The 25,237-nt window shown below is 38.5% G+C and overlaps 1 protein-coding gene across 1 annotated transcript in view; it reads left to right on the forward strand.

Moving 5' to 3' along the window:
- LOC128998134 (histone lysine demethylase PHF8-like) overlaps nt 1–18,734 on the forward strand; it is a 45,293-nt gene extending 26,559 nt beyond the window's left edge. Inside the window, exons 12-17 of the mRNA XM_054424134.1 lie at nt 890–1,095; nt 2,763–2,910; nt 3,478–3,671; nt 15,435–15,637; nt 16,263–16,410; nt 18,461–18,734. Coding sequence (XP_054280109.1) covers nt 890–1,095; nt 2,763–2,910; nt 3,478–3,671; nt 15,435–15,637; nt 16,263–16,410; nt 18,461–18,540 — 979 coding nt within the window. The 3' untranslated portion in view covers nt 18,541–18,734. The remainder of the gene's footprint in view (nt 1–889; nt 1,096–2,762; nt 2,911–3,477; nt 3,672–15,434; nt 15,638–16,262; nt 16,411–18,460) is intronic.
- The last annotated feature ends 6,503 nt before the right edge of the window (nt 18,735–25,237 follow it).

Raw genomic sequence — 25,237 nt, forward strand, 5'->3', positions numbered from 1 at the left:
ATCTAAGTGAGTTTTAATTAAATATTGTATTGCATTTTTATTTAATCTGAAGCAGCTTAACAGTTTTTATTTATTTTTAAACCAAGTTAGAACGGAACTATTTTACCGACCTTGTTTATTTGGCTAATGGCGGAGGACATTATTTCATCGGAAACTCACGTCACGATTACACAATAGTTTGAAAATGAAACGTTGTCACTCGATAGTCGATAGAAACTGATTACTATTCGTATTTTAGCCCAATGGTAATTTACTATTAATTACTTGAAACACTTTTTTGGCCAACTTGATTTGTTTTATGTTTTCCAAAGCTCCAACTAATTATGTGACCAGATGCGAAGTATTCGAAAAGGTCCGAACTATTCGACCACCGTCGAACTATTCAAAAATCGAATACTTGAAGATAGAACGAATCGAATCGAATAGTAGTTTTACTATTCGATTCAATTCGAAATTTTGAATATTCGCACACCTCTAGTTGAAAGAAATGTATGTTATACCATCTTTAGAAGTGGGAGAATTGTAATAAAAAACAAACCCCAAATTGTACACGAATACAATCATGGCATGGGGGGCATTGATGGGACGGACCAGATGCTTTTTACTTACCTTAATGAAAGAAAGTGTATAAAGCACTGGAAAAAAGTAATTTCAACATTTTCGGCCAAATGATGATAAATGCATACGTCCTATATAAATTGAATACTAACAGACCAATGGACCGCCTGCAGTTCCAAATTGCAGTAATCAATGAATTAGCTTAAGAATGGCTCTCTGTGAAAAATGTTGGGGCAAATTTAGGCGGGGGTGGTGATGGACCTATAAAGAAGCCATTATTAAAACAGAATAGAGACAAAATAAGTGTTTCAATCACTATCTTTATTTTCAGGGACCCAAAAGACCAGATAGATTCAGTCTATGATTTCCACGATGATGAAGATTATCCAGATGATGATGATGACAATTGCTTAACAATAGATGAGACTCCCAAGAAGAAAAGATGGAGCAAAGGTTCGGCCACAGTTGAACAGACTTCATCATCCTCCCTGAAGGCCAAGTGGGCACAGGCAAATCAGTCTCAACAAATTCATCTAAGTAAGAGATTGTAAAATAATGCTTGTTACAGTTAGGCCTAAGTATTTAGGAACATCCTATCTTTACCACTCGAAGCAGTTAAAATAGTTCAGAAGTAGTTTAATCAAATAATCATCCTCACAAATCTGCTGTTCAACTTAATTTGTGGATCTGCGTTGGAAGGAAAATTACTTTTTGCTGTGCAAACACAATTTTTTGTAGAGATATATGTTTGGTCCTATGTTCTGTATTTTTTGTGTTGATATTTAAAAAGTTGGTTAAGATTTACTAAATTACAATCGGTAATAGCCTTCTAATTCCATATTAGGATATCCAATTGACCACAAAAAACTTGCATTGAAATTTTGATTTGATTCAGCATGCATTGAGATCCCGATGCATCGATTTGGTCCCGATGCTTTGGAAAAACCGATGCATCAATTACGTCTAGGTTATCTATGAATTTTAGTGTTATTGGGAGTATATTGTGAAGACTCAACGTGGGGTTTTTGCAAGCTCAAAGTATGTATTGTACATTAAAGGTAAATCATTGGTTTTATACTAAAATAGGTTTGAAATTAAATTCCAGGTGTGATTCAAGCTCTTGAAAAATCAACTATTAATAGAATTGTCAAATATTTAAGGAAATGAAATCTGTTGGAAAAAAAATAGACCTACAATACATTCTCTATTGGAGCTTGTGAAAACACCATGTTGAGTCTTATTTCCAACAATTCTCAATGACACTAAACGTCATAGATATCTATGGAACAATGTATATCAGCTGATTGGTAATGAAGTAAAGAAAACAGGGATACCAACTAGTGATGGTCAAAACCAGAAATTTCGAATCTCAAAACCGAAACCGAAACTTTAAAAAATCGAATCCCGAATCTCGAATCTCAAAACCTAAACGCGAAACTTTTTTACTTAGCTGGTTACAAAGGTCAAGGTTACAAAAGAATACACATAATCATAAAATGTTAAGTATACAATCAAAACTGAAAGAGATCGACTCCTGACTGTGACATTACATAAATATGTGAATGTGACTGATAATCTTAAAACCCAATACAACATAATTTTTCATAAACAACCAACAAAAACAAATAAATTAAACTTGTAACACCAACATAAACATGAATACCTATTAGATTAATTAGAACATTTAGTGGTCAATATTTCTTTGTGTTTAGTAAATATTGATGTGAAACTGAATTGTACCAGTTATAGTATTTAAGATACCTTTTGAAGTCCAGAATAAAATTTACTTGTTTCATTACTGTTAATGGTGATGTTTGCTCTGTTGCTACCAGCTTGTTTGGAAACAGCGTTGAAAACAATAACAATGGCACAAAAAAATTCAGCAGTTTCAAAAATAAAACTGCCAAAATCTTCAACTTCAAAACTTTTGAATCTTGAAACTTGGTGATCGAATCTCGAAACCAAGTTTTGATGGTTTTGAGATTTGAGATTCGGTTTTGACACATCACTAATACCAACATCAAAACGGGTTTTGTCATCAAAAAGTGTCTCATGGTAGTTTTAATTATTTTGGCTGCAATTAAAAAAAAAACACCCTTTATAAATGTAAGATTTAATTTTAGGCTATTACTCTTTCTCTTTGATTAATAATTATCATTAATTATTTTTTTAAATAATTAATTATTATTGATCCTGACTTTCAGATAATCTTCTGATGAATCTAAAAGGCATCAAAACAGACAATCTAAACTCGGTCGATGTCACTTCTAATTTGCCAAAAAATGGTATAGATGAACTTTTAAAAGCGTCTGCATATACTAGAGAAGGAAGTCCACGAATAGAAGATATTGAGTAAGTTTGACTGACTTTTACAAACAATTTTCATTGTAATTTTTAAATATTATTATTATTGGTGTAAACTTATTTATGGTGGTTTAATGAATGAAAGCCAAACTACCATATTAATTTATTCATAGCAACAGATGGTTTTGTACACTAACATTTCATACTAAGAAATATAAAACTGTATCTAAGGTAAAAAAAGAAAAAAGAAATCTAATTCAAGGCCAGTGACTCAAAGTGTGGTGGTAAAGGATTTATCTTCATGGCAACCTGTTTTCTTCCGTTCTGAAGCCATCGTCATAAATAAAATAAAAAAATAACAGACAATGTAAAAGCACCACAACTGTAACTGTAGAAAATAAGATGAAGCAATATTCCTCTACTCAGTATTAGGTTTATGTTCCCACTCTGACAGTGGTAACAAAGAGATTTGCAGGTATAATGAGTAGACCATGGAGGGCAAAAATATTATAAGGGTGCAGCAGTAGGCTACAACCAGGGAGGCTAGGATAAGTGAAGATCAGCCAATAAAGATTCTTCTGTATTTGTAAAGTCACATGGCTTTCTATTGCATAGGAGTGGTAGAACCTCGCCTTCAACCAGAGAAGCGATCGCAGGAATGTTATCCATCAGTCGGATGTATCAGCCAGAAGGAGAAGCTAGTTCGAGTCACCATCACGGCAGTTCGCGATCCAAGAAGAGGAAACATCACACGCCTCACAATGACGAGGTAGAGGACATGGACAAAGTACACCAGGACGATGACTTCAGTGAGTTTCAACCTTAGCCATATTGTTGATCATTATAATTGTTACTGAATACCATAATTGGAATCAGACACTTATGTGGGCAATAGGTTTCAATTTAGGATACTATGTAAAATGGTTGAATTGAAAACTGAACAAAAACACTAAATTTACATGCTTGTTGATTGAAAGTCTAACAGATTAATTGTAGGCCTAGGCCACCAGCTATTTCAATTTCCTAATAAACCTAACTTCCTCTGGTTGAAATTTACTTTACTGTGGGTTCTTTTAAGGGGATACGCCACTATCTATAGGCCATATTTAAAATTTTTTTACATTTTCCAAAAGTTGCATTTTTAGATAGGTCATTTAAATGTGAACATTTAGCTAAAATTGTTTGCCAATCTGACAACTCCTTCTAGTATAAAAAAAATAAAATATAAAACGCCGCAACCAGCAATTTAACAAAATTTTGAACTATTTTTTTTGTTCCTGATATGTACACTTTTAATTGTGTATCATAATTATGTATTATGAAGGTATAAAGTAGGGTACATTTATGTAAAACAAAATAAGTACTTTGCTATTTTTATATATAATATAAAATAATAAATTAGTGTAGTTATGAAAATTTTTCTCCTGCCAACCACCTGTTACATCACCTGCGATTATCTCAATACCGTGTTTTTTAGGTTATTATTGTACAAAAGTTTGAATAACTCCGTTAGTACTATACTTATAGTATTCAAATTTTCACCAGACCTTCTTTATATAGTAATAAAGGATTGTGTGTATAGTAAGCCCTATAGCATTACATTGCGACGCTACTTTCTGCACTGAAAAAAAAATATTAAAAGTGCAGTGCAGTCGCAACCGTTTGCCGGGGATAGCTCAGCCTACAATGGCTGGGTAAAGTTCCAGGGTCTGCGATAAGGTCAGGGAAACCACTAGGCCAAAAGCCGGGTCTAACCGGTATAGGACTGGCTCATACACGGGCACTGTGAACAAGTCAAAAACAAGTCACCACAACAAACGTGCAATAATCACTACCAGACCTACGCCGATTCTCCACACTCCTAGGGGGTCGTTGCTGACTACGCAACTCGGGCTTCGTCCTAACTATCCAATAGTTAAGCCCAGAGTGCCTAAAACACGGTGAGTTACACGACGACTTGCCAATAAAAACCACAACGCGTGTTATCACCAGGCGGGGTCTACTAGGCCACTAAACTGCAATACACAACTCTAATGCCCAAGCTAAGAATCAAACAGTTCACTCAATAATCGTACCACGTAATAATATACAAGTACACTATAGGTAGAGTGACTACACCACTAGTAGCTGGTCTCAATAAATACCAAGCCAAACAAGCAAAACTAAATGGCAATTGCACTATTAAAATATTGAGCTACTTAGTAGCAGATAAATAAATATTAACTACGTTCCAAACACTAGATAAATATCTTATCTGATAGCCGGTACTCCGCTATCCAAGCTACCAAGCTAACGTGTTGGATTACTAAGCAAGCTGTTCAGGTTAAATTAAAATAATTAAATGATTAATCAATACCAACCCTACTGTTACTACAACTACGGCTACTATATCAACGTTATATTGCTTAGCTGGGCTTCTGTTAATAGGCTAATAATATTAGCTAGAGATATAAAGTCAATGCTACTAGCCTACTGGCCTCGTGCTTCCAACTACGCACGCTAAATCGTGCAGCCTAGGTTTGTCGGGCCTCAGAGTTATTAGTAATATAGCTAACTCTTGGTACAACGCAAAATAATAACTACTACAGTCAATAAATTATATTATTTGCGCACTAGCACCTGCCCAGAACCGTCAGGAATACACTTTAATATTATTCCTGACTAATATAAATCCTAACTACCGTCAGGCTTTGACCAGCACGGTTACAACTCTAACTCTCGCAATAAAACCAGATATTAATATTATCAAACGAATAATATCAAGTCGTCCACTCACCACAAGTGGGTCAGTACCCAACTTACACCAACACTCGGCGCGATCACACCACCAGCATACCCCGACACCACTGTCACGTACACCACTGGACGTCTCCACAGGCACAGGACACCAACACTCACTTCTTGACTGTCCGAGATCCACCACTAGAATGTCCTTTCTCGACTATCCGGTAGTCCCAGGATACCCAAGCTTATCCGAACTGATAAGCCGGGTCAAAGGGCGCTAGCCAGGTTCGCCGCCGCCGCTTGCTTACCTCTACAATCGGTGCGCGGCCAAATAGCGAAAATATACCCCCCTAGGGAAAATAACTCGTTACATCCCCCACTTACATCGGGATGAAAAAAAAAGAAAACGGCCAAAAAGAAAAAAAATCTTTAAACTCCGGCCAAAACAAAATACTCCAACCCCTAACCCAATGGTGAACCCTACACCACAGGTCTCAAACTTAAAACAAAGAAAAACTCTTCTACTCGCCACTACCAGCCAACATGGTGCTGAATGATTTGTCATCAGGAACCAGACGGGGATTTCCATTGCAAGGGCCTTCGGGGTCTTCGTCACCAATTTTGACACTGTCCATGCGGCCACCTTGGCCAGAACAGTCATCACCCACGCCCATTCTTACTACCTCTGTCCCACATGTCACCAATCCGAGGTCTCGGATGACATCCATACTCAGAATCATGTCCGTGGTGAGAGTGGGGACATACAAGGCATCTCCTATCCACCGTCTTCCCGCAGCTTCTCCTGCTAGCCGAAACGAATACTCGGCCGTTGACTGTGTCCCATCTGCCATCCTTAGAGGAGCGGTAATCTTACAAGGCTCAATCCCCTGGCGTCGAAGATGTTCGGCGACTCCTCGCCCAACCAGGTTAACTACGGACCCAGTGTCCAATAACGCCTTAAAAACGCTGCCCATCAGCACAACTTCAACAAAGGGCCTTGTCTCCGAAACCAGCCGTTTCTCGTCTACTCCACCAACCAGGCTGTTTAGTTTTCCGAGCCACTCGGACCACTCTTCTGAGGTCGTTCGTTTTCGGTGGCCTTGCCCAGTTGACCTCCTGATGTCTGAGCTGGCCTGCCGTTTCCCTCACGACATCCACACTGGTTCACAGTAAGACCGGGTTTTCCACACCCAAAACAGGAGACGGTCCTCAGTTTGCCACAGCCTCTGGCAAAGTGACCAATCTCCTGGCACCTAAAACAACGTACATCCTTTGCACCATCTGCAACTTCCCTAGTCATTACGGGCCTTTGTTCACGGACCCGGTTAGAGTCAAAATCTACTCGCTGTCCAATCGACTTATCCTCAAGAGATGGTCTCTGAAAATAATGTCTTTCAACCGCGGCCGTTTCATAATATTTCTCAGCCTTCTTCTTGGGAACATAGGCGGTTTCCAAAACCAGCGCTACGTTTGGTGAAGGAGGAGGTCGGAAGGCGGCCTTCTCTCGCAAATAGGCCTCATAATCTTCAGCCAACTCAATCATCTCGGCCAGATTGCGGAAGTCACGCCGGCGTACCATGAGTTTGTATTCCGGACGCATGTTGCTGTAGATTAAGTCTAATCTACCATGCTCCGACAACGTACCGCTACGCCTAAGCAAGGTATTTATGGCAACAACGTAGTCCCGGAAGTGTTCGGTCTCACCCTGCGTCCTTTTCCGGATCTCCTCATCCAAATTCCTCTGATAACCAGGTGGAAGGAACTGGATCTCAAATTGATGCCGAAAAGCTTCGAATGAATACAGGAGCTCCTTGCAATTCCTGTACCATAGAAGCGCTGAGCCTTGCAACAGCTCCGGCAGCGCTCTGAGCAGGTCCTCTGATTTTATAGAGTACGAGACCATCAGCTCTTCAAGGCGCTCCAGGAACGACACAGGGTCTCGTCGGCCATCAAACCTTAAACCCCACTTCCGTACCATGTTGCATACTCTGGAGCAATCCTTTGGCTCCACCCTGCTGGCCTCATTTGAGAGCATATCCGAGCCTCGAGGCAGCTCCAAGCTAGAAGGCCGGGCTGGTCTCTCAGAACTATCATTGGGCCGCTGCCATCCCTCGGGTCTACTAGGTAACCCAAAGGTAGGCATTGGAGCAGCCACAACAGGGGACGTAGGGTTGGCGGGTCTCCCGAACCCATAGCCGACCTCATTTCTCGGCGAGCCCCTCGCCTGTCGCACCACCAATGCAAGTTGTTCTCGAAGAGTCCGGGTATCAGTCTCCAAAGACAACCCAAGAATCTCTTTGACCGCCTCTAACTCCCTGCTAAGTTCCCCTATCTCTATTTGGCCCGATCCCGTATTACCCAGTACCTGAGGTACGGTTCTCAGGGGGTCAGGAAGCTCCACAGTTGTAGTAGCCGGCGGTAAATATGTCGGTGCAGCAGCCCCAGCTGTACACAGCCTATCATCGCTATACCGACGGGCATTCCGCTGCTTCCAAAACGACGAGAATCGCTGCCGTAATTCCGCAGAAGTACCAGTGGTCACCAAACCATACTGGTCCATCGTTCTCATGAGCTCCCCTTTCGAGAGGTCATAGATCCAACCCACGCGACCGTCCCGGGGCTGCGACCCCAAGGACATAGTCGCTGGCGCGGAATAGGTCAGAGATGTTGTCACCGTCGTACCCACGACCGATGAAATAGTCGGCCAAACAGGTGAAGACGCAGGCCACAATGACGACGTCGTCATCACCGACAGTTCGGAGCTAACCCCAGAACTAGTTGTAACAACAGCAGACGTAATAGGCGTACCGCCCAGCACAGACGTCGTACTCGTAGTCACAACCATATTTAAAACTCAAATACCACGACTAATCCGCAAAAATAAGAGCGAAATTAATTAAAATGTATTTAACACCGTTATAATAAATCAAACCAATTATAGGTGTGAAAGTCAAACCACAAATACACAATAAGGGTTCTCACTCAAATAATATTCAACACTAAAGCTCAATTAATTAGCAAAATTAAAATTACTAACTAATATCTATGTATACAACCACTAAATAAATTAGGGTTCACAACACACCACGCTGTAACAGAAAACAGGTTAGGCCTACCCAACCGACTATAAAATCACAGCAGGTCTGCCTAAAACTCTGCTCAACAGCTCAGGTCCGCAGCCAATCTGCACAAGTCCGCAGCAAATCTGCACAAATAAAATTATTTTGTTCGGGCGCCGTTAATACGTCAGCAACTCAGCACCACTGCCAACCTCAGTCCCTGTTCGCAGGCGCCATCTTGCGACGAGATTTTCTGCACTGGGAAAAAAATATTAAAAGTGCAGTGCAGTCGCAACCGTTTGCCGGGGATAGCTCAGCCTACAATGGCTGGGTAAAGTTCCAGGGTCTGCGATAAGGTCAGGGAAACCACTAGGCCAAAAGCCGGGTCTAACCGGTATAGGACTGGCTCATACACGGGCACTGTGAACAAGTCAAAAACAAGTCACCACAACAAACGTGCAATAATCACTACCAGACCTACGCCGATTCTCCACACTCCTAGGGGGTCGTTGCTGACTACGCAACTCGGGCTTCGTCCTAACTATCCAATAGTTAAGCCCAGAGTGCCTAAAACACGGTGAGTTACACGACGACTTGCCAATAAAAACCACAACGCGTGTTATCACCAGGCGGGGTCTACTAGGCCACTAAACTGCAATACACAACTCTAATGCCCAAGCTAAGAATCAAACAGTTCACTCAATAATCGTACCACGTAATAATATACAAGTACACTATAGGTAGAGTGACTACACCACTAGTAGCTGGTCTCAATAAATACCAAGCCAAACAAGCAAAACTAAATGGCAATTGCACTATTAAAATATTGAGCTACTTAGTAGCAGATAAATAAATATTAACTACGTTCCAAACACTAGATAAATATCTTATCTGATAGCCGGTACTCCGCTATCCAAGCTACCAAGCTAACGTGTTGGATTACTAAGCAAGCTGTTCAGGTTAAATTAAAATAATTAAATGATTAATCAATACCAACCCTACTGTTACTACAACTACGGCTACTATATCAACGTTATATTGCTTAGCTGGGCTTCTGTTAATAGGCTAATAATATTAGCTAGAGATATAAAGTCAATGCTACTAGCCTACTGGCCTCGTGCTTCCAACTACGCACGCTAAATCGTGCAGCCTAGGTTTGTCGGGCCTCAGAGTTATTAGTAATATAGCTAACTCTTGGTACAACGCAAAATAATAACTACTACAGTCAATAAATTATATTATTTGCGCACTAGCACCTGCCCAGAACCGTCAGGAATACACTTTAATATTATTCCTGACTAATATAAATCCTAACTACCGTCAGGCTTTGACCAGCACGGTTACAACTCTAACTCTCGCAATAAAACCAGATATTAATATTATCAAACGAATAATATCAAGTCGTCCACTCACCACAAGTGGGTCAGTACCCAACTTACACCAACACTCGGCGCGATCACACCACCAGCATACCCCGACACCACTGTCACGTACACCACTGGACGTCTCCACAGGCACAGGACACCAACACTCACTTCTTGACTGTCCGAGATCCACCACTAGAATGTCCTTTCTCGACTATCCGGTAGTCCCAGGATACCCAAGCTTATCCGAACTGATAAGCCGGGTCAAAGGGCGCTAGCCAGGTTCGCCGCCGCCGCTTGCTTACCTCTACAATCGGTGCGCGGCCAAATAGCGAAAATATACCCCCCTAGGGAAAATAACTCGTTACATCCCCCACTTACATCGGGATGAAAAAAAAAGAAAACGGCCAAAAAGAAAAAAAATCTTTAAACTCCGGCCAAAACAAAATACTCCAACCCCTAACCCAATGGTGAACCCTACACCACAGGTCTCAAACTTAAAACAAAGAAAAACTCTTCTACTCGCCACTACCAGCCAACATGGTGCTGAATGATTTGTCATCAGGAACCAGACGGGGATTTCCATTGCAAGGGCCTTCGGGGTCTTCGTCACCAATTTTGACACTGTCCATGCGGCCACCTTGGCCAGAACAGTCATCACCCACGCCCATTCTTACTACCTCTGTCCCACATGTCACCAATCCGAGGTCTCGGATGACATCCATACTCAGAATCATGTCCGTGGTGAGAGTGGGGACATACAAGGCATCTCCTATCCACCGTCTTCCCGCAGCTTCTCCTGCTAGCCGAAACGAATACTCGGCCGTTGACTGTGTCCCATCTGCCATCCTTAGAGGAGCGGTAATCTTACAAGGCTCAATCCCCTGGCGTCGAAGATGTTCGGCGACTCCTCGCCCAACCAGGTTAACTACGGACCCAGTGTCCAATAACGCCTTAAAAACGCTGCCCATCAGCACAACTTCAACAAAGGGCCTTGTCTCCGAAACCAGCCGTTTCTCGTCTACTCCACCAACCAGGCTGTTTAGTTTTCCGAGCCACTCGGACCACTCTTCTGAGGTCGTTCGTTTTCGGTGGCCTTGCCCAGTTGACCTCCTGATGTCTGAGCTGGCCTGCCGTTTCCCTCACGACATCCACACTGGTTCACAGTAAGACCGGGTTTTCCACACCCAAAACAGGAGACGGTCCTCAGTTTGCCACAGCCTCTGGCAAAGTGACCAATCTCCTGGCACCTAAAACAACGTACATCCTTTGCACCATCTGCAACTTCCCTAGTCATTACGGGCCTTTGTTCACGGACCCGGTTAGAGTCAAAATCTACTCGCTGTCCAATCGACTTATCCTCAAGAGATGGTCTCTGAAAATAATGTCTTTCAACCGCGGCCGTTTCATAATATTTCTCAGCCTTCTTCTTGGGAACATAGGCGGTTTCCAAAACCAGCGCTACGTTTGGTGAAGGAGGAGGTCGGAAGGCGGCCTTCTCTCGCAAATAGGCCTCATAATCTTCAGCCAACTCAATCATCTCGGCCAGATTGCGGAAGTCACGCCGGCGTACCATGAGTTTGTATTCCGGACGCATGTTGCTGTAGATTAAGTCTAATCTACCATGCTCCGACAACGTACCGCTACGCCTAAGCAAGGTATTTATGGCAACAACGTAGTCCCGGAAGTGTTCGGTCTCACCCTGCGTCCTTTTCCGGATCTCCTCATCCAAATTCCTCTGATAACCAGGTGGAAGGAACTGGATCTCAAATTGATGCCGAAAAGCTTCGAATGAATACAGGAGCTCCTTGCAATTCCTGTACCATAGAAGCGCTGAGCCTTGCAACAGCTCCGGCAGCGCTCTGAGCAGGTCCTCTGATTTTATAGAGTACGAGACCATCAGCTCTTCAAGGCGCTCCAGGAACGACACAGGGTCTCGTCGGCCATCAAACCTTAAACCCCACTTCCGTACCATGTTGCATACTCTGGAGCAATCCTTTGGCTCCACCCTGCTGGCCTCATTTGAGAGCATATCCGAGCCTCGAGGCAGCTCCAAGCTAGAAGGCCGGGCTGGTCTCTCAGAACTATCATTGGGCCGCTGCCATCCCTCGGGTCTACTAGGTAACCCAAAGGTAGGCATTGGAGCAGCCACAACAGGGGACGTAGGGTTGGCGGGTCTCCCGAACCCATAGCCGACCTCATTTCTCGGCGAGCCCCTCGCCTGTCGCACCACCAATGCAAGTTGTTCTCGAAGAGTCCGGGTATCAGTCTCCAAAGACAACCCAAGAATCTCTTTGACCGCCTCTAACTCCCTGCTAAGTTCCCCTATCTCTATTTGGCCCGATCCCGTATTACCCAGTACCTGAGGTACGGTTCTCAGGGGGTCAGGAAGCTCCACAGTTGTAGTAGCCGGCGGTAAATATGTCGGTGCAGCAGCCCCAGCTGTACACAGCCTATCATCGCTATACCGACGGGCATTCCGCTGCTTCCAAAACGACGAGAATCGCTGCCGTAATTCCGCAGAAGTACCAGTGGTCACCAAACCATACTGGTCCATCGTTCTCATGAGCTCCCCTTTCGAGAGGTCATAGATCCAACCCACGCGACCGTCCCGGGGCTGCGACCCCAAGGACATAGTCGCTGGCGCGGAATAGGTCAGAGATGTTGTCACCGTCGTACCCACGACCGATGAAATAGTCGGCCAAACAGGTGAAGACGCAGGCCACAATGACGACGTCGTCATCACCGACAGTTCGGAGCTAACCCCAGAACTAGTTGTAACAACAGCAGACGTAATAGGCGTACCGCCCAGCACAGACGTCGTACTCGTAGTCACAACCATATTTAAAACTCAAATACCACGACTAATCCGCAAAAATAAGAGCGAAATTAATTAAAATGTATTTAACACCGTTATAATAAATCAAACCAATTATAGGTGTGAAAGTCAAACCACAAATACACAATAAGGGTTCTCACTCAAATAATATTCAACACTAAAGCTCAATTAATTAGCAAAATTAAAATTACTAACTAATATCTATGTATACAACCACTAAATAAATTAGGGTTCACAACACACCACGCTGTAACAGAAAACAGGTTAGGCCTACCCAACCGACTATAAAATCACAGCAGGTCTGCCTAAAACTCTGCTCAACAGCTCAGGTCCGCAGCCAATCTGCACAAGTCCGCAGCAAATCTGCACAAATAAAATTATTTTGTTCGGGCGCCGTTAATACGTCAGCAACTCAGCACCACTGCCAACCTCAGTCCCTGTTCGCAGGCGCCATCTTGCGACGAGATTTTCTGCACTGGGAAAAAAATATTAAAAGTGCAGTGCAGTCGCAACCGTTTGCCGGGGATAGCTCAGCCTACAATGGCTGGGTAAAGTTCCAGGGTCTGCGATAAGGTCAGGGAAACCACTAGGCCAAAAGCCGGGTCTAACCGGTATAGGACTGGCTCATACACGGGCACTGTGAACAAGTCAAAAACAAGTCACCACAACAAACGTGCAATAATCACTACCAGACCTACGCCGATTCTCCACACTCCTAGGGGGTCGTTGCTGACTACGCAACTCGGGCTTCGTCCTAACTATCCAATAGTTAAGCCCAGAGTGCCTAAAACACGGTGAGTTACATGACGACTTGCCAATAAAAACCACAACGCGTGTTATCACCAGGCGGGGTCTACTAGGCCACTAAACTGCAATACACAACTCTAATGCCCAAGCTAAGAATCAAACAGTTCACTCAATAATCGTACCACGTAATAATATACAAGTACACTATAGGTAGAGTGACTACACCACTAGTAGCTGGTCTCAATAAATACCAAGCCAAACAAGCAAAACTAAATGGCAATTGCACTATTAAAATATTGAGCTACTTAGTAGCAGATAAATAAATATTAACTACGTTCCAAACACTAGATAAATATCTTATCTGATAGCCGGTACTCCGCTATCCAAGCTACCAAGCTAACGTGTTGGATTACTAAGCAAGCTGTTCAGGTTAAATTAAAATAATTAAATGATTAATCAATACCAACCCTACTGTTACTACAACTACGGCTACTATATCAACGTTATATTGCTTAGCTGGGCTTCTGTTAATAGGCTAATAATATTAGCTAGAGATATAAAGTCAATGCTACTAGCCTACTGGCCTCGTGCTTCCAACTACGCACGCTAAATCGTGCAGCCTAGGTTTGTCGGGCCTCAGAGTTATTAGTAATATAGCTAACTCTTGGTACAACGCAAAATAATAACTACTACAGTCAATAAATTATATTATTTGCGCACTAGCACCTGCCCAGAACCGTCAGGAATACACTTTAATATTATTCCTGACTAATATAAATCCTAACTACCGTCAGGCTTTGACCAGCACGGTTACAACTCTAACTCTCGCAATAAAACCAGATATTAATATTATCAAACGAATAATATCAAGTCGTCCACTCACCACAAGTGGGTCAGTACCCAACTTACACCAACACTCGGCGCGATCACACCACCAGCATACCCCGACACCACTGTCACGTACACCACTGGACGTCTCCACAGGCACAGGACACCAACACTCACTTCTTGACTGTCCGAGATCCACCATTAGAATGTCCTTTCTCGACTATCCGGTAGTCCCAGGATACCCAAGCTTATCCGAACTGATAAGCCGGGTCAAAGGGCGCTAGCCAGGTTCGCCGCCGCCGCTTGCTTACCTCTACAATCGGTGCGCGGCCAAATAGCGAAAATATACCCCCCTAGGGAAAATAACTCGTTACATCCCCCACTTACATCGGGATGAAAAAAAAAGAAAACGGCCAAAAAGAAAAAAAATCTTTAAACTCCGGCCAAAACAAAATACTCCAACCCCTAACCCAATGGTGAACCCTACACCACAGGTCTCAAACTTAAAACAAAGAAAAACTCTTCTACTCGCCACTACCAGCCAACATGGTGCTGAATGATTTGTCATCAAAAATTTTAAATATTTTTTTCAGCTTTTTTATATTTTGAATAAAAGGTGTCCTAAAAATTTTGTTTTTTTAGTTACCATAACGATTATACACAGAATTACTCATTATTTCATCCTGAATCAGGAAATAAATAGAATATGTCATTCCGATCAGTAGTTGAAAAGTTATTCTCAATAACGAATTCTTAAAAATTTTGGTGAAAAAAACTAAAAACGCATATAAATTTAGTAAATAAGTTATAAATTCAATATTTTTGTACCTAAATCTTCTAACTAAGTCTAGTATAAACAAAATATACTAACTAGGTTGACAAAAATAAAAAAATAAAAAAAAAGTTGGAGATAGTGGCGTATCCCCTTAACTTAGACTCAGCTGTGTTACAGTTGTCACTTGTTTTCTTAGGTCGTTAATGTATTAATAACAACCAATTTGGCATATCTAGTCTATCCTTCGCTGGACCTTTCTGATGAAGAGGAGGAGAGAACATCAAGAGGTGGAAAGAGGAAGGTAGATGAAGCGTGGAACCCCAAAGCGAGAGTCGGCCATGTGGCACCTAAGACTGATCGGCCATGTAGGGAAGGAGCGAAGAAACAGTCTGTGGAAAAAGGCCTTGAGGCTGCTGCTGCCAAAAGAGCCCGTCTTCCTGTAAGTAGTTGTTTAGGAATTTTACCACAATATTACAACAAACATGCTTTAAAGTATTGTGTTTTTACTTGTTTCATAATAGCCTACTTAGGTTTTCATTTTATAAAATTTTATAAGAATAAATTAATTAAACCATTTTCTTTACTGCCATTAGAGACAGAAGTGCAATATGCATTGCCTCAGTTATAACAAGATTCAATAAAGAGTAATGTACTATGTTTTAGATGTAGCTACGTATAAGAAACAAATAGACGATGTATTCTATATCGCAATAAAAGTATCAGTTCTCTATTGAATGGCTCTAGAGTAAAAATCCACTGAAAAAAATGTATGCCACTTAAAATATTAAAGAGAGTGCAGAAGGAGACCATTTGTTACAATTTTCAAATTAGAAAAGAATTCTAATGTGAAAGTAGTGTATTATGAAACATGCTTTTACAAATCACAAGTACAAATCAAATAATTTTCATTTTGAGGTGAGGAACCTAGGAGACTTCTCCTCTCTTTTGTGTTGCCATAAATCAGTGTGTTAATTAGTTTTTGTATCATATGGTTACTTTGACTTAATTTCATATTCTGTATTATTACATTTGTTAATAAAAGAGTATTTGTTTGTTTACTGCAGTCTCCAAAAAGGCCATATCACAGAAAAAGACCGAAATTTGTGCCTATACCAAGTGTGGAACAACCTTCATCATCTCAATCTAACGTGCTGCCTTCTAGTTCTTGCAGACCAACCGTTGCAGTTACAACGTCGACAATAGATTTAAAAAGTAAGTTTCTGTTTTATTTTCAGTACTTTCCAAAAATTTATTTGTTACTCCTTAAGCTATAACATCCTCCAGTATATTGTGCACAAGACTAAACTAATCTAACTTCCAATTACAAGTATCTATGCGAGTTTTGCTCTCTCTGGTGGCTGAAAGCTATACTTGATATGTGCTGCAACTAGAATACAGAAATCCGATCAAATTTTTCGGATATCCTCACACCTCTAGTTGCAACCTAGGAGTCAATTTTATGTCAGTCAACTTTTGGTTGACCAATAATGTTAGCAGCACTTGAATCCCATCGCCCTCAGTAGGAGTTTACCTGTTTGTGTCAGAGCTAAACAATGTGTGGCTCTGGTACGGTAGGTAATAGATAGTTAAATGCAGATAAGCACATATTAAGTATGCAAGCTTGTTAGGGGTCTGCGGTACAGAAAATTTAAAATCGGTTCTCAATACAAAATCGGTACGGTACACGGCTACAGGTATTTTTGTGGTTTCCTCTCAGAATTGTATTTAAACTTTATTTTAAATTTTAATACATTGTAATACATGTGTTTTTATACATTTAATACAATGTATGACAATGGATGTTATCCTACATTCATGGTTTTCTAACAACAATTACTGTACCACACATTATTAAAACCTTTTACTACTAAGAGGATTGTGTTAAGAAAAAACACAGTTAAAGATAAAATGTTTACCTATTTTACTCTGAGGTACTCTAAATATCCTCTGATAAATTGATTTTAAAATAAGAATAATAATTTTTAGGAATAAACATGTTTGAAGCATTAATTTGACAAGATAATTTCACACAACTGGTAAATTATTTCTAACCAACACAATGTCTAGTTGTTTTTTAAACTTTTAAAAACCTATCAAAGCATTCAGTACAAAGACAGTGTAGTTGCCAGCTGTCCACATTCAACAGATGACAATGAAAAACTGGAGGTTATGATGAAGTAATGGCAAAGAGCATTTTTTTATCAGCCTCAAAACGAATTATAATATGGATAAAACTCTTGCAAAGCTTTTTCTGAAACTAAAATTTTGATCAGCACAGTGTTTAGCACAAAGATTATTGTCTTTTCATTTGCATAGTTAACTTCCACACATATCAACCAATAGTTTATCCCAGGCTCAATCCAATTTTCTTAGTATATTTTAAAGATCTTCCAAAATCAAAAGACCCAGGCCTAGACCTAATTATTCAGGAGGGCCTATTTAATTGAGTATCAAACAATGAGCCAGCAAAATCACTATCATCATTCTAGCTCATAAGATTTAGATTGCATAATCACAATAAAAAAATATACGAAACAAAAACATTTAAACCTTAACAGCCACATCCAACAATATAAGGCAAGATACAGAACATGCAGTGACATTGAGACTGAGTAGGCTTGCATAACGAAAAAAAAAAAACATTATGTAAACAACGCTTGTGGTTTCATCAATAGAAAGATCAAATATCCATAACAAATATTTTAAACTTAAAATAAGATTGTAGAATGTAGATTAGTTACAAGTTTTAATATGAAGCCATAAACAGTTTTATGGCAGTAGGCAATGGCCAGCGGCAAATTGAATATTCACAAAAATACTGACTAAGTTAGAGGTAAAATTTGACTTTCATCATAAAACTATTACTATATTTTTATGATAAAATAGAATTGAGGAAAGTCGTAAAGTAATAAAAGTGATAACACTCAACGTACAACTACCCCGTTGACTACTGAAGGTAATTTATTATTATAATCGGCTGTACCGGAACCGAATTTGTACCGCGTAAAATGGTGTACTGAACCGATGACGGTAACTAAGCCAGGTGCACCACTGACTCCTAAAGCTTGTGCTTCTAAGCTCAAAACATCAATTTGTGCCCTCCTAATTAAGGTTAGGTTTTCATAGTGAGCTAGTAAGCTAACTTTCCGTGGCTTCTTTGCTTACGTAGCCTTATCTATACAGTTTGCCACTAATTATTTACCTAATATATACTAAGTATTATGTGTTTGTTTCAACTGTTTTATTTTTGTTTTTTTTGCAGATCGCAAACCAAAGAAGGGTATGGCGACAGCCAAACAAAGACTGGGAAAAATATTAAAACTCCACAAAGTGTACCATTAAATAAAGTTAAGCAATTTTTGTACAGAATGTTTAGGTATATACATTTCCTAGATGTGTGATAAACTTTCTCCACTGAGAGTGGCTGTTATATGTTACACGTTTTTTGGTACAATAAGCCTGAAAGTCCCTTAAAACTTGATTGTTAGTATGGTTTTTTTTTTTTGCACTAAAGGTTTTGCATATCAGGTTAGTCACATTGTTTGTTCCATTCTTTCATACCACTTCCACGATGACTATTGGAGCATTTCGAAGGTTACCTGCTGAATCCAGTAGTTAGTCATTTTGTATACATCTGGTATTTAAAATACCCCCACCGCAGCAAACCTGCAGACTAAGCGAATTTCCATTTGCCTGTTTGGATTTTCACTCAAATATCTCCTTAAAAATGTTATATAACAGTTTAAAAATTTTCTCTATAAGAATAGCAGGAAATTTAAAATTTGAAATGAAATGAAAAATGTCTTTCCCTACAGTTACCTAACAATGTACATGTTCTCTCACTGATTTGAGAAAGCAAAGTGGCCAATTTGCCCATCAGTGAGACAATGTTAACACTCTAACTTGTTGTCAATGTTAACACTTGTTCACTCTAATAATTTTGTCTCACTCGCTCCAGATTTGCAACGTGAAGCCACAAAATAGTGAGCGCGTAACATGCAGACAAGGTCGTATGCGCGCGAAATACGTTGTCAGCACTGGCTGTAAATCAGCTGGTCAGCTGTTGTACTGTTGTATCATTAAATGTCATTTTAAAAGTTCACTTCTGTGTAAAAATATTTCACGTTTCTTTACCAATTTATTTGTTTTATGGTAACTGTAGGAAAAATATAATGTGCAACTCGAGTGCAAAGTGCATTTGCCTCACTCGAGAAACCATTCCTCACTCGCCTACGGCTCGTGAGTAAGTATTTCTCTCGAGTGAGTCGATTGCTCCCTTTGCTCACTAGTTGCACAAATAACTATTATTTAAGAGGTGAAGTAAGGACTTGTAAGTCCTCTCTACCACTTAGCCTCTAAAACATAAATTTAGGTTTTATTTGAATTTTATTCTTAACTGTTAAGCACAAGACAATGCTTAAAAGTATGTTAAATTAATTGTTTTTTAAGCTCTACAAAATAGTATGGAAATAAATTGCAAAATTTTATGTTTTTAGGGTCATAAATGGGAAAACCCCATAAAAGTGCCATTCCCATAGTCCGATCACGCTGGTTCGCAAACTTGTTAGAATAAATGTAGGTTTACACAAAATTTAACCAAAATCGGACCACTTTTGCTTGGGTTATCTTTATCTATCATGCTAACTGGCATATATATATAAATACATTATGAAAAACTAAGTACCCTTTTAAAATCTATATATTAATAGGCAAGCATGTTTCTTTAAATCTTTTTCTCAGCTTGTGTGCATCGCAGAGAAAATCTACGCATACAGTTTGAAAGATTTTTTCCTGTAGATGTGCAGAATCCCTATAAAAATTCAAATAGGCTAAAAAATAAGCACAAAAAATGAATTTGAAACTTGAAAAAAATTAACGGGCTTTATGAGTTGCCATGCTGGTGACAAAATAACAACGAAATATAAACAGAAGATCAAAACAAATGTAAGAAATTCCAATAACATGTTTTATTTACAGTGTGGGGTGAACAATAGAGAAGTCTGTACAGTGCAATTGAATTTTTTAGCTAGAAGCAGTTAAGCTGTGGTGGAATATCTTTGAAGATGACCCTTTTTAGTGCGAGCATGTGTTCATACGTGTCAAATTTTGAGGTTAAATCAAAACAAACAAACTGGCATTATATTATTTTAATGCACAATAGTTATATACTTACTCTACTTTAATAAAATCACTTGGTCATTAGATAACATTTACTGTTAAATAGAGATGTGATTCCTAATTCCAAATCAACTAATGAATAATTTGCTATTTAATTATTGTCTTCAAATTAAGTGACGGTTGCTTTGAAAATAATTAATTTAACATGAGCAAATATTAGAATATTGAATCTTCTTGCAAAATTAAATTAATTTTGATCATTTTATTAATATAATAATGTAGTTGCTGTGACTGGGATACACATGATAGATAAACTGTTGGGACATAATGATGATTTACGTTTCGTTTGGAAATATCTTAAGACCCAGACCCACCTTTTAAGGGTTTCAAGTTAGGGGTCAGAATTATATACTCTCAAGATGACAAGATAAACCTTTATAGACTAACGTTTTGAGTTTTGACCCATTTAAGTTATAATTAACTGCTAAATTGTATTGCTAATAATTCACTTATGCAATCTGATAAGTTTACCAGGTACCAAACAGGAAAACGTTATACGATAGGCCAAGGAAGCATGATTTGAGTTTGGTTTATAAAATGCAGTAGCCTAAATACTGAAGGTTTTCTAATAAATCAGACAATGACACATACTAAATTAACTTATTTGATCTTAAATTAACATTGTTTTGTAAGTAATACAACATTGTCCCTAATTGACAACATGCCAGTTTGTTTGTTTTGATTTAACCTCAAAAATTGACATGTGAACATTGGACACATGATCACACTCGCTACAGCCAAAAAGGTTCAGCTTCAAATATATTCCAACGTATACCTCAACCGCTTCTAGCTATAAATCCAACTGTAGGCCTACATATCTTTGGTCAAGTTTTCGACCACTGGACGACCTCTAGTACAGTTTATTAGACAACGATTAGTTTCATCAGTAATGCCATAGTCATGTTGTTTCTATCTTAACAAAATACAATAAAAGTATTTGCAAAATAAATAAAAATCATCTGACTTCATAGGTTATAGGTTTTGATAAATTTAAATTTCATCTCTTTTAAATGGTTCGTATTGCCCTATTATATATAATAATTTTCTTTCTTAATTTAGTTGGACGATTTTTTCAAATATTGGTTTGGATTTGTTAATGTTCATTGTGTTTAGTAAATTTTCTGGCTGTTGTTTATAGTATTTGTATATTGTATATATAAATCTTCTTTACTATGTAATTTAGATTTGTCTTTTTCATATTCAAGTATTTTTTAAATTTTCGTCTTTTCGTGTATATTTTTGAATTTTATGAAAAGGTCCTGCAACTAGATGAAGAAAGAAAATTATTATATATAGTATACAAACCATTTAAAAGAGAAGAAAATTACATTAATCAAAACCTATAACATTAATGTAGTCAGATGATTTTTGTAATTTGTTTTGAAAAAATGTATTTTCATATTGTATTTTTTAAGATAGAAACAACATGACTAATAATAACATTTAATAAATAACATTTATTTTAAAAGGGTACTTAGTTTGTAATAATGTATATATCAAAATAGTAACCCTAATCACTATCATTTTCATATATAAATATTTATGAATCCAAACAGATGGTGTTTTTGGCCTTTGGAGACCTCAGAATGAAAAAGCAAATCGCTCCTTGGTCCAGGTCTTACAATGAGACCTACGGTAATAGCTTATTCCCGATGGTGACATTCACTAAAAAGAAAGCCAAAGTGCTATGCTAGGAGTAATTTTCAAATGGGATAGAGTTCTCCTTGTATACATCTAAGGTAGCCATAATGGTAGATGACAAAAATCTGTTACTCCTTCAGAAAACATGGTTTTACATGTGATTATGATTCAGTTGTATTAATTTGATTAAGTTTTCTTAAAAAGGTAGTGCAAATTTAATATATTTGATCTTAATAATGTTTTGTGTGTCAAAGGAACGTTTCAGGTCCTTGCAACTTACCATATCTTAAAAAATAAGTTATTTATAGTATCATCAATTAGTTTTTCCAAGACCTAGTAATGTTATATGGTGGTATTGTAAAACAGGAAAGCTATTGGCAAAACAGAGAAAAGCTGTTGTTTTTTTATATTATTTAATAAGAAACTTAAAAAATACTTGAAGGAGAAATACCCCCGCCGCAGCAAACCTGCAGACTAAGTGAATTTCCATTTGCCTAATTATATTTACACTAAAATGTCTCCTTAAAAATATCACATTTATTCCCTATTTAAATAGCATTAGTTTAACAAGTACTCTAGGTTTGCTGCAACAGGGAGGGTAAACAAGTTTTTTCTATGTTAATAGTTTAGTATGAAATAAATGCATTTTCCAAATATGATAAAAATATACTCATAAATAAGCAAACAACAACAGTTTTACTTATTCTCCATAAGAATAACATGGGAATTTCAAATTTATATTTTTTTTTATTTTCTCCATAAACATTAGGCGCATAATAACGCTTCTATATACTAAATTATTTTTATTTTTAAGCTCTACAAAATGGTTTGGACCCCCCATAAACCCCCATTCTCATGGTCCGATTATGCTGGTTCGCGAACTTGTTAGAATAAATGTAGGTTTACATGTTTATACCAAATTTCATCAAAATCGGATCATTTTTGCTTGAGTTATCGTGCTAACGGACACACACACGTATATATGTATATGAATTTGAACGGTTGGTGTTTTTGGTATCTAGGGACCTCAAAACGAATAACTAAATCTGTCTCGGGTCCAGGTCTTACCATGAGTACTATCCATGGTAATAGCTTATTCCCTATATGGGAAATTCGCTAAAAAGGCTTGGACCGTTTTATTTTTATAATCAATTAGGACGAATCATGATTAACTTAATAATTCATAATCATTTATGGAAAATAATAATTTTTAACACTTAACACGTTCGCTGCGGCCCATCAATGGCGTCGAATGAACCCGATTGCCAGGCGATTGTCTTTCAAATTTCGGTCTGATGAATAGCAAATAATGTACTACATTACGACGAGAGTCTACGTAGTTTGCTAAAACACCCACAGTTTGCAGCACTGCTTGAAACGTAGCCGGTCCCATTGTATTGCCTATTAGAGGGAGAAAGACTGGACAACAAGTTGAATTCTAAGCTTGCCAGACGGGGATTTTACAGGAAAATTTACTACCAACCTAAACCACAACAAAATTCAAGTCACACACTACACGCTAATGTGGTATAGGACCGCCTTCAACCGACAATAGGCCCGCACTGAGCAACAGATTTTAAGATTCATGCACTGCAGTGTGGGTCAGTACTAACAAGGCCGCGTGAGGGCTGTGATCGTCGTGGGTCAGTACCGATCCACCCGCAGCGAACGTGTTAAATTTAAAAGCTTTATAAAATAAGGTTATACAATTTTTTTTGCACATGATTTTCTTTGTGAAATAGTTTGTCTTTCTTAATTTGAATATAGGCATGTTAAATTTATCGTGAATGTTTTTTTTTTCTGAAAATACATTACCAATGGTTACATATTTATGCTGCTATTATTTTTATTAATTGTCGAATGTTGGTAAAAAAATATTTTTATTCCAGATCTTCATAGTGTACTACAAGCACAAATTTCAAGTTTCATGTTCTGACTCCGAGTACTACATAAATTAAATTTAACTTTTCCTTCTTTATGCTCAATTTTCTGTAAAAGCCTAACTAGTAGTTGTAAATTTAATGATCAAAACTGTTTTAAGGTTTGGACATAAATTTATGTGTTAAAATATGTATACTTGTATAGTTTTGTCATATAAGTTTCATTTTATGTTCCTTCTTTATTCTGTCGGTTTCTTTGTATGTATTCCTTCCAGTGGCAGATATCACCCATTTATCTGAGGTTTGAAACACCGGCTAAAACTAGTTGTAAGAGCCACTTAAATGTTTTACAAAGTTTTCATACATTTTGGACTGTATCTTCTTACTTATGCAGGCAGAAGTTAAAATTTCCCAACCTTCAAGGACGCATATGCCATTTGTGAGAGCTTCCAATTTGGCAATTTATGAATAATTCCCTTAATTTTGTCCTAATAAACACTAAAACATCAAAAACAATTGATTTTCGGCGTTTCAAAATATTTACACTTTAGCAACAATAGCATGTACTAATGCAAAGAAGAATATTTTCTCCAAAAAAATGTCAGGTAAATAATGCACACCTCAATGAAATGTCTTTTGTATAGCAGGTACAATGATACAAATTAAATATTCACATTTGTTTTATTTCGCACAAAATGTGAATGAAGAAATGGTTGTGACGTGATCTGTAGCAATGAACTAGTGATAGAAAATAAAAGGCATTTGCCAAACACCTTTTTGTTGATCGCCCTGTACCATATGTATCCATTGCCTTACTAACATAATATCTCATTATTATCAATATGTTATGATATTTGATGACTTATACAAACCAATTGCCTTTTGCCCTCAGGAGTAATTTGTGTCAACATCAACTGTTGTTAATTTGAGAACCACTCTTCCACACTTAATATTATAATGCCAAGTTTAAGTATCTGGTAACCTCAGATGAGTGGGAATTAGCTGTAACTTAATCTAATGAAATGAACCATGTACCTGTGTAGCTTATTATCTTCTCTATTAGAACAACATGTCAATGCATTTGTTGTTGTCATGTAATTTCTTGCACATGAGAAAAGTCTGTATTGTATAAAAACATTCAAAAGTTGTTTTTTCATGTTTTGTACAGTTAGTCTTTATTATATGTAATCTTGAAATGTGAGTATAATTTAAAAATCTCATATTTAAAACTATTTAAGATATTTGTTACAGTGGGAACAGAATGTGGTTCTAAGGTATGTGTGCTTCAAATGTGGCGGCATATGTTGATTTTCACTGTCATTGTATTGATTTGTTGATGT

Source organism: Macrosteles quadrilineatus, unplaced genomic scaffold, assembly GCF_028750875.1.
Source record: "Macrosteles quadrilineatus isolate MER2022 unplaced genomic scaffold, UCM_ALF_1.0 Scaffold_7__1_contigs__length_78375512, whole genome shotgun sequence".
NCBI classification, from domain to species: domain Eukaryota; kingdom Metazoa; phylum Arthropoda; class Insecta; order Hemiptera; family Cicadellidae; genus Macrosteles; species Macrosteles quadrilineatus.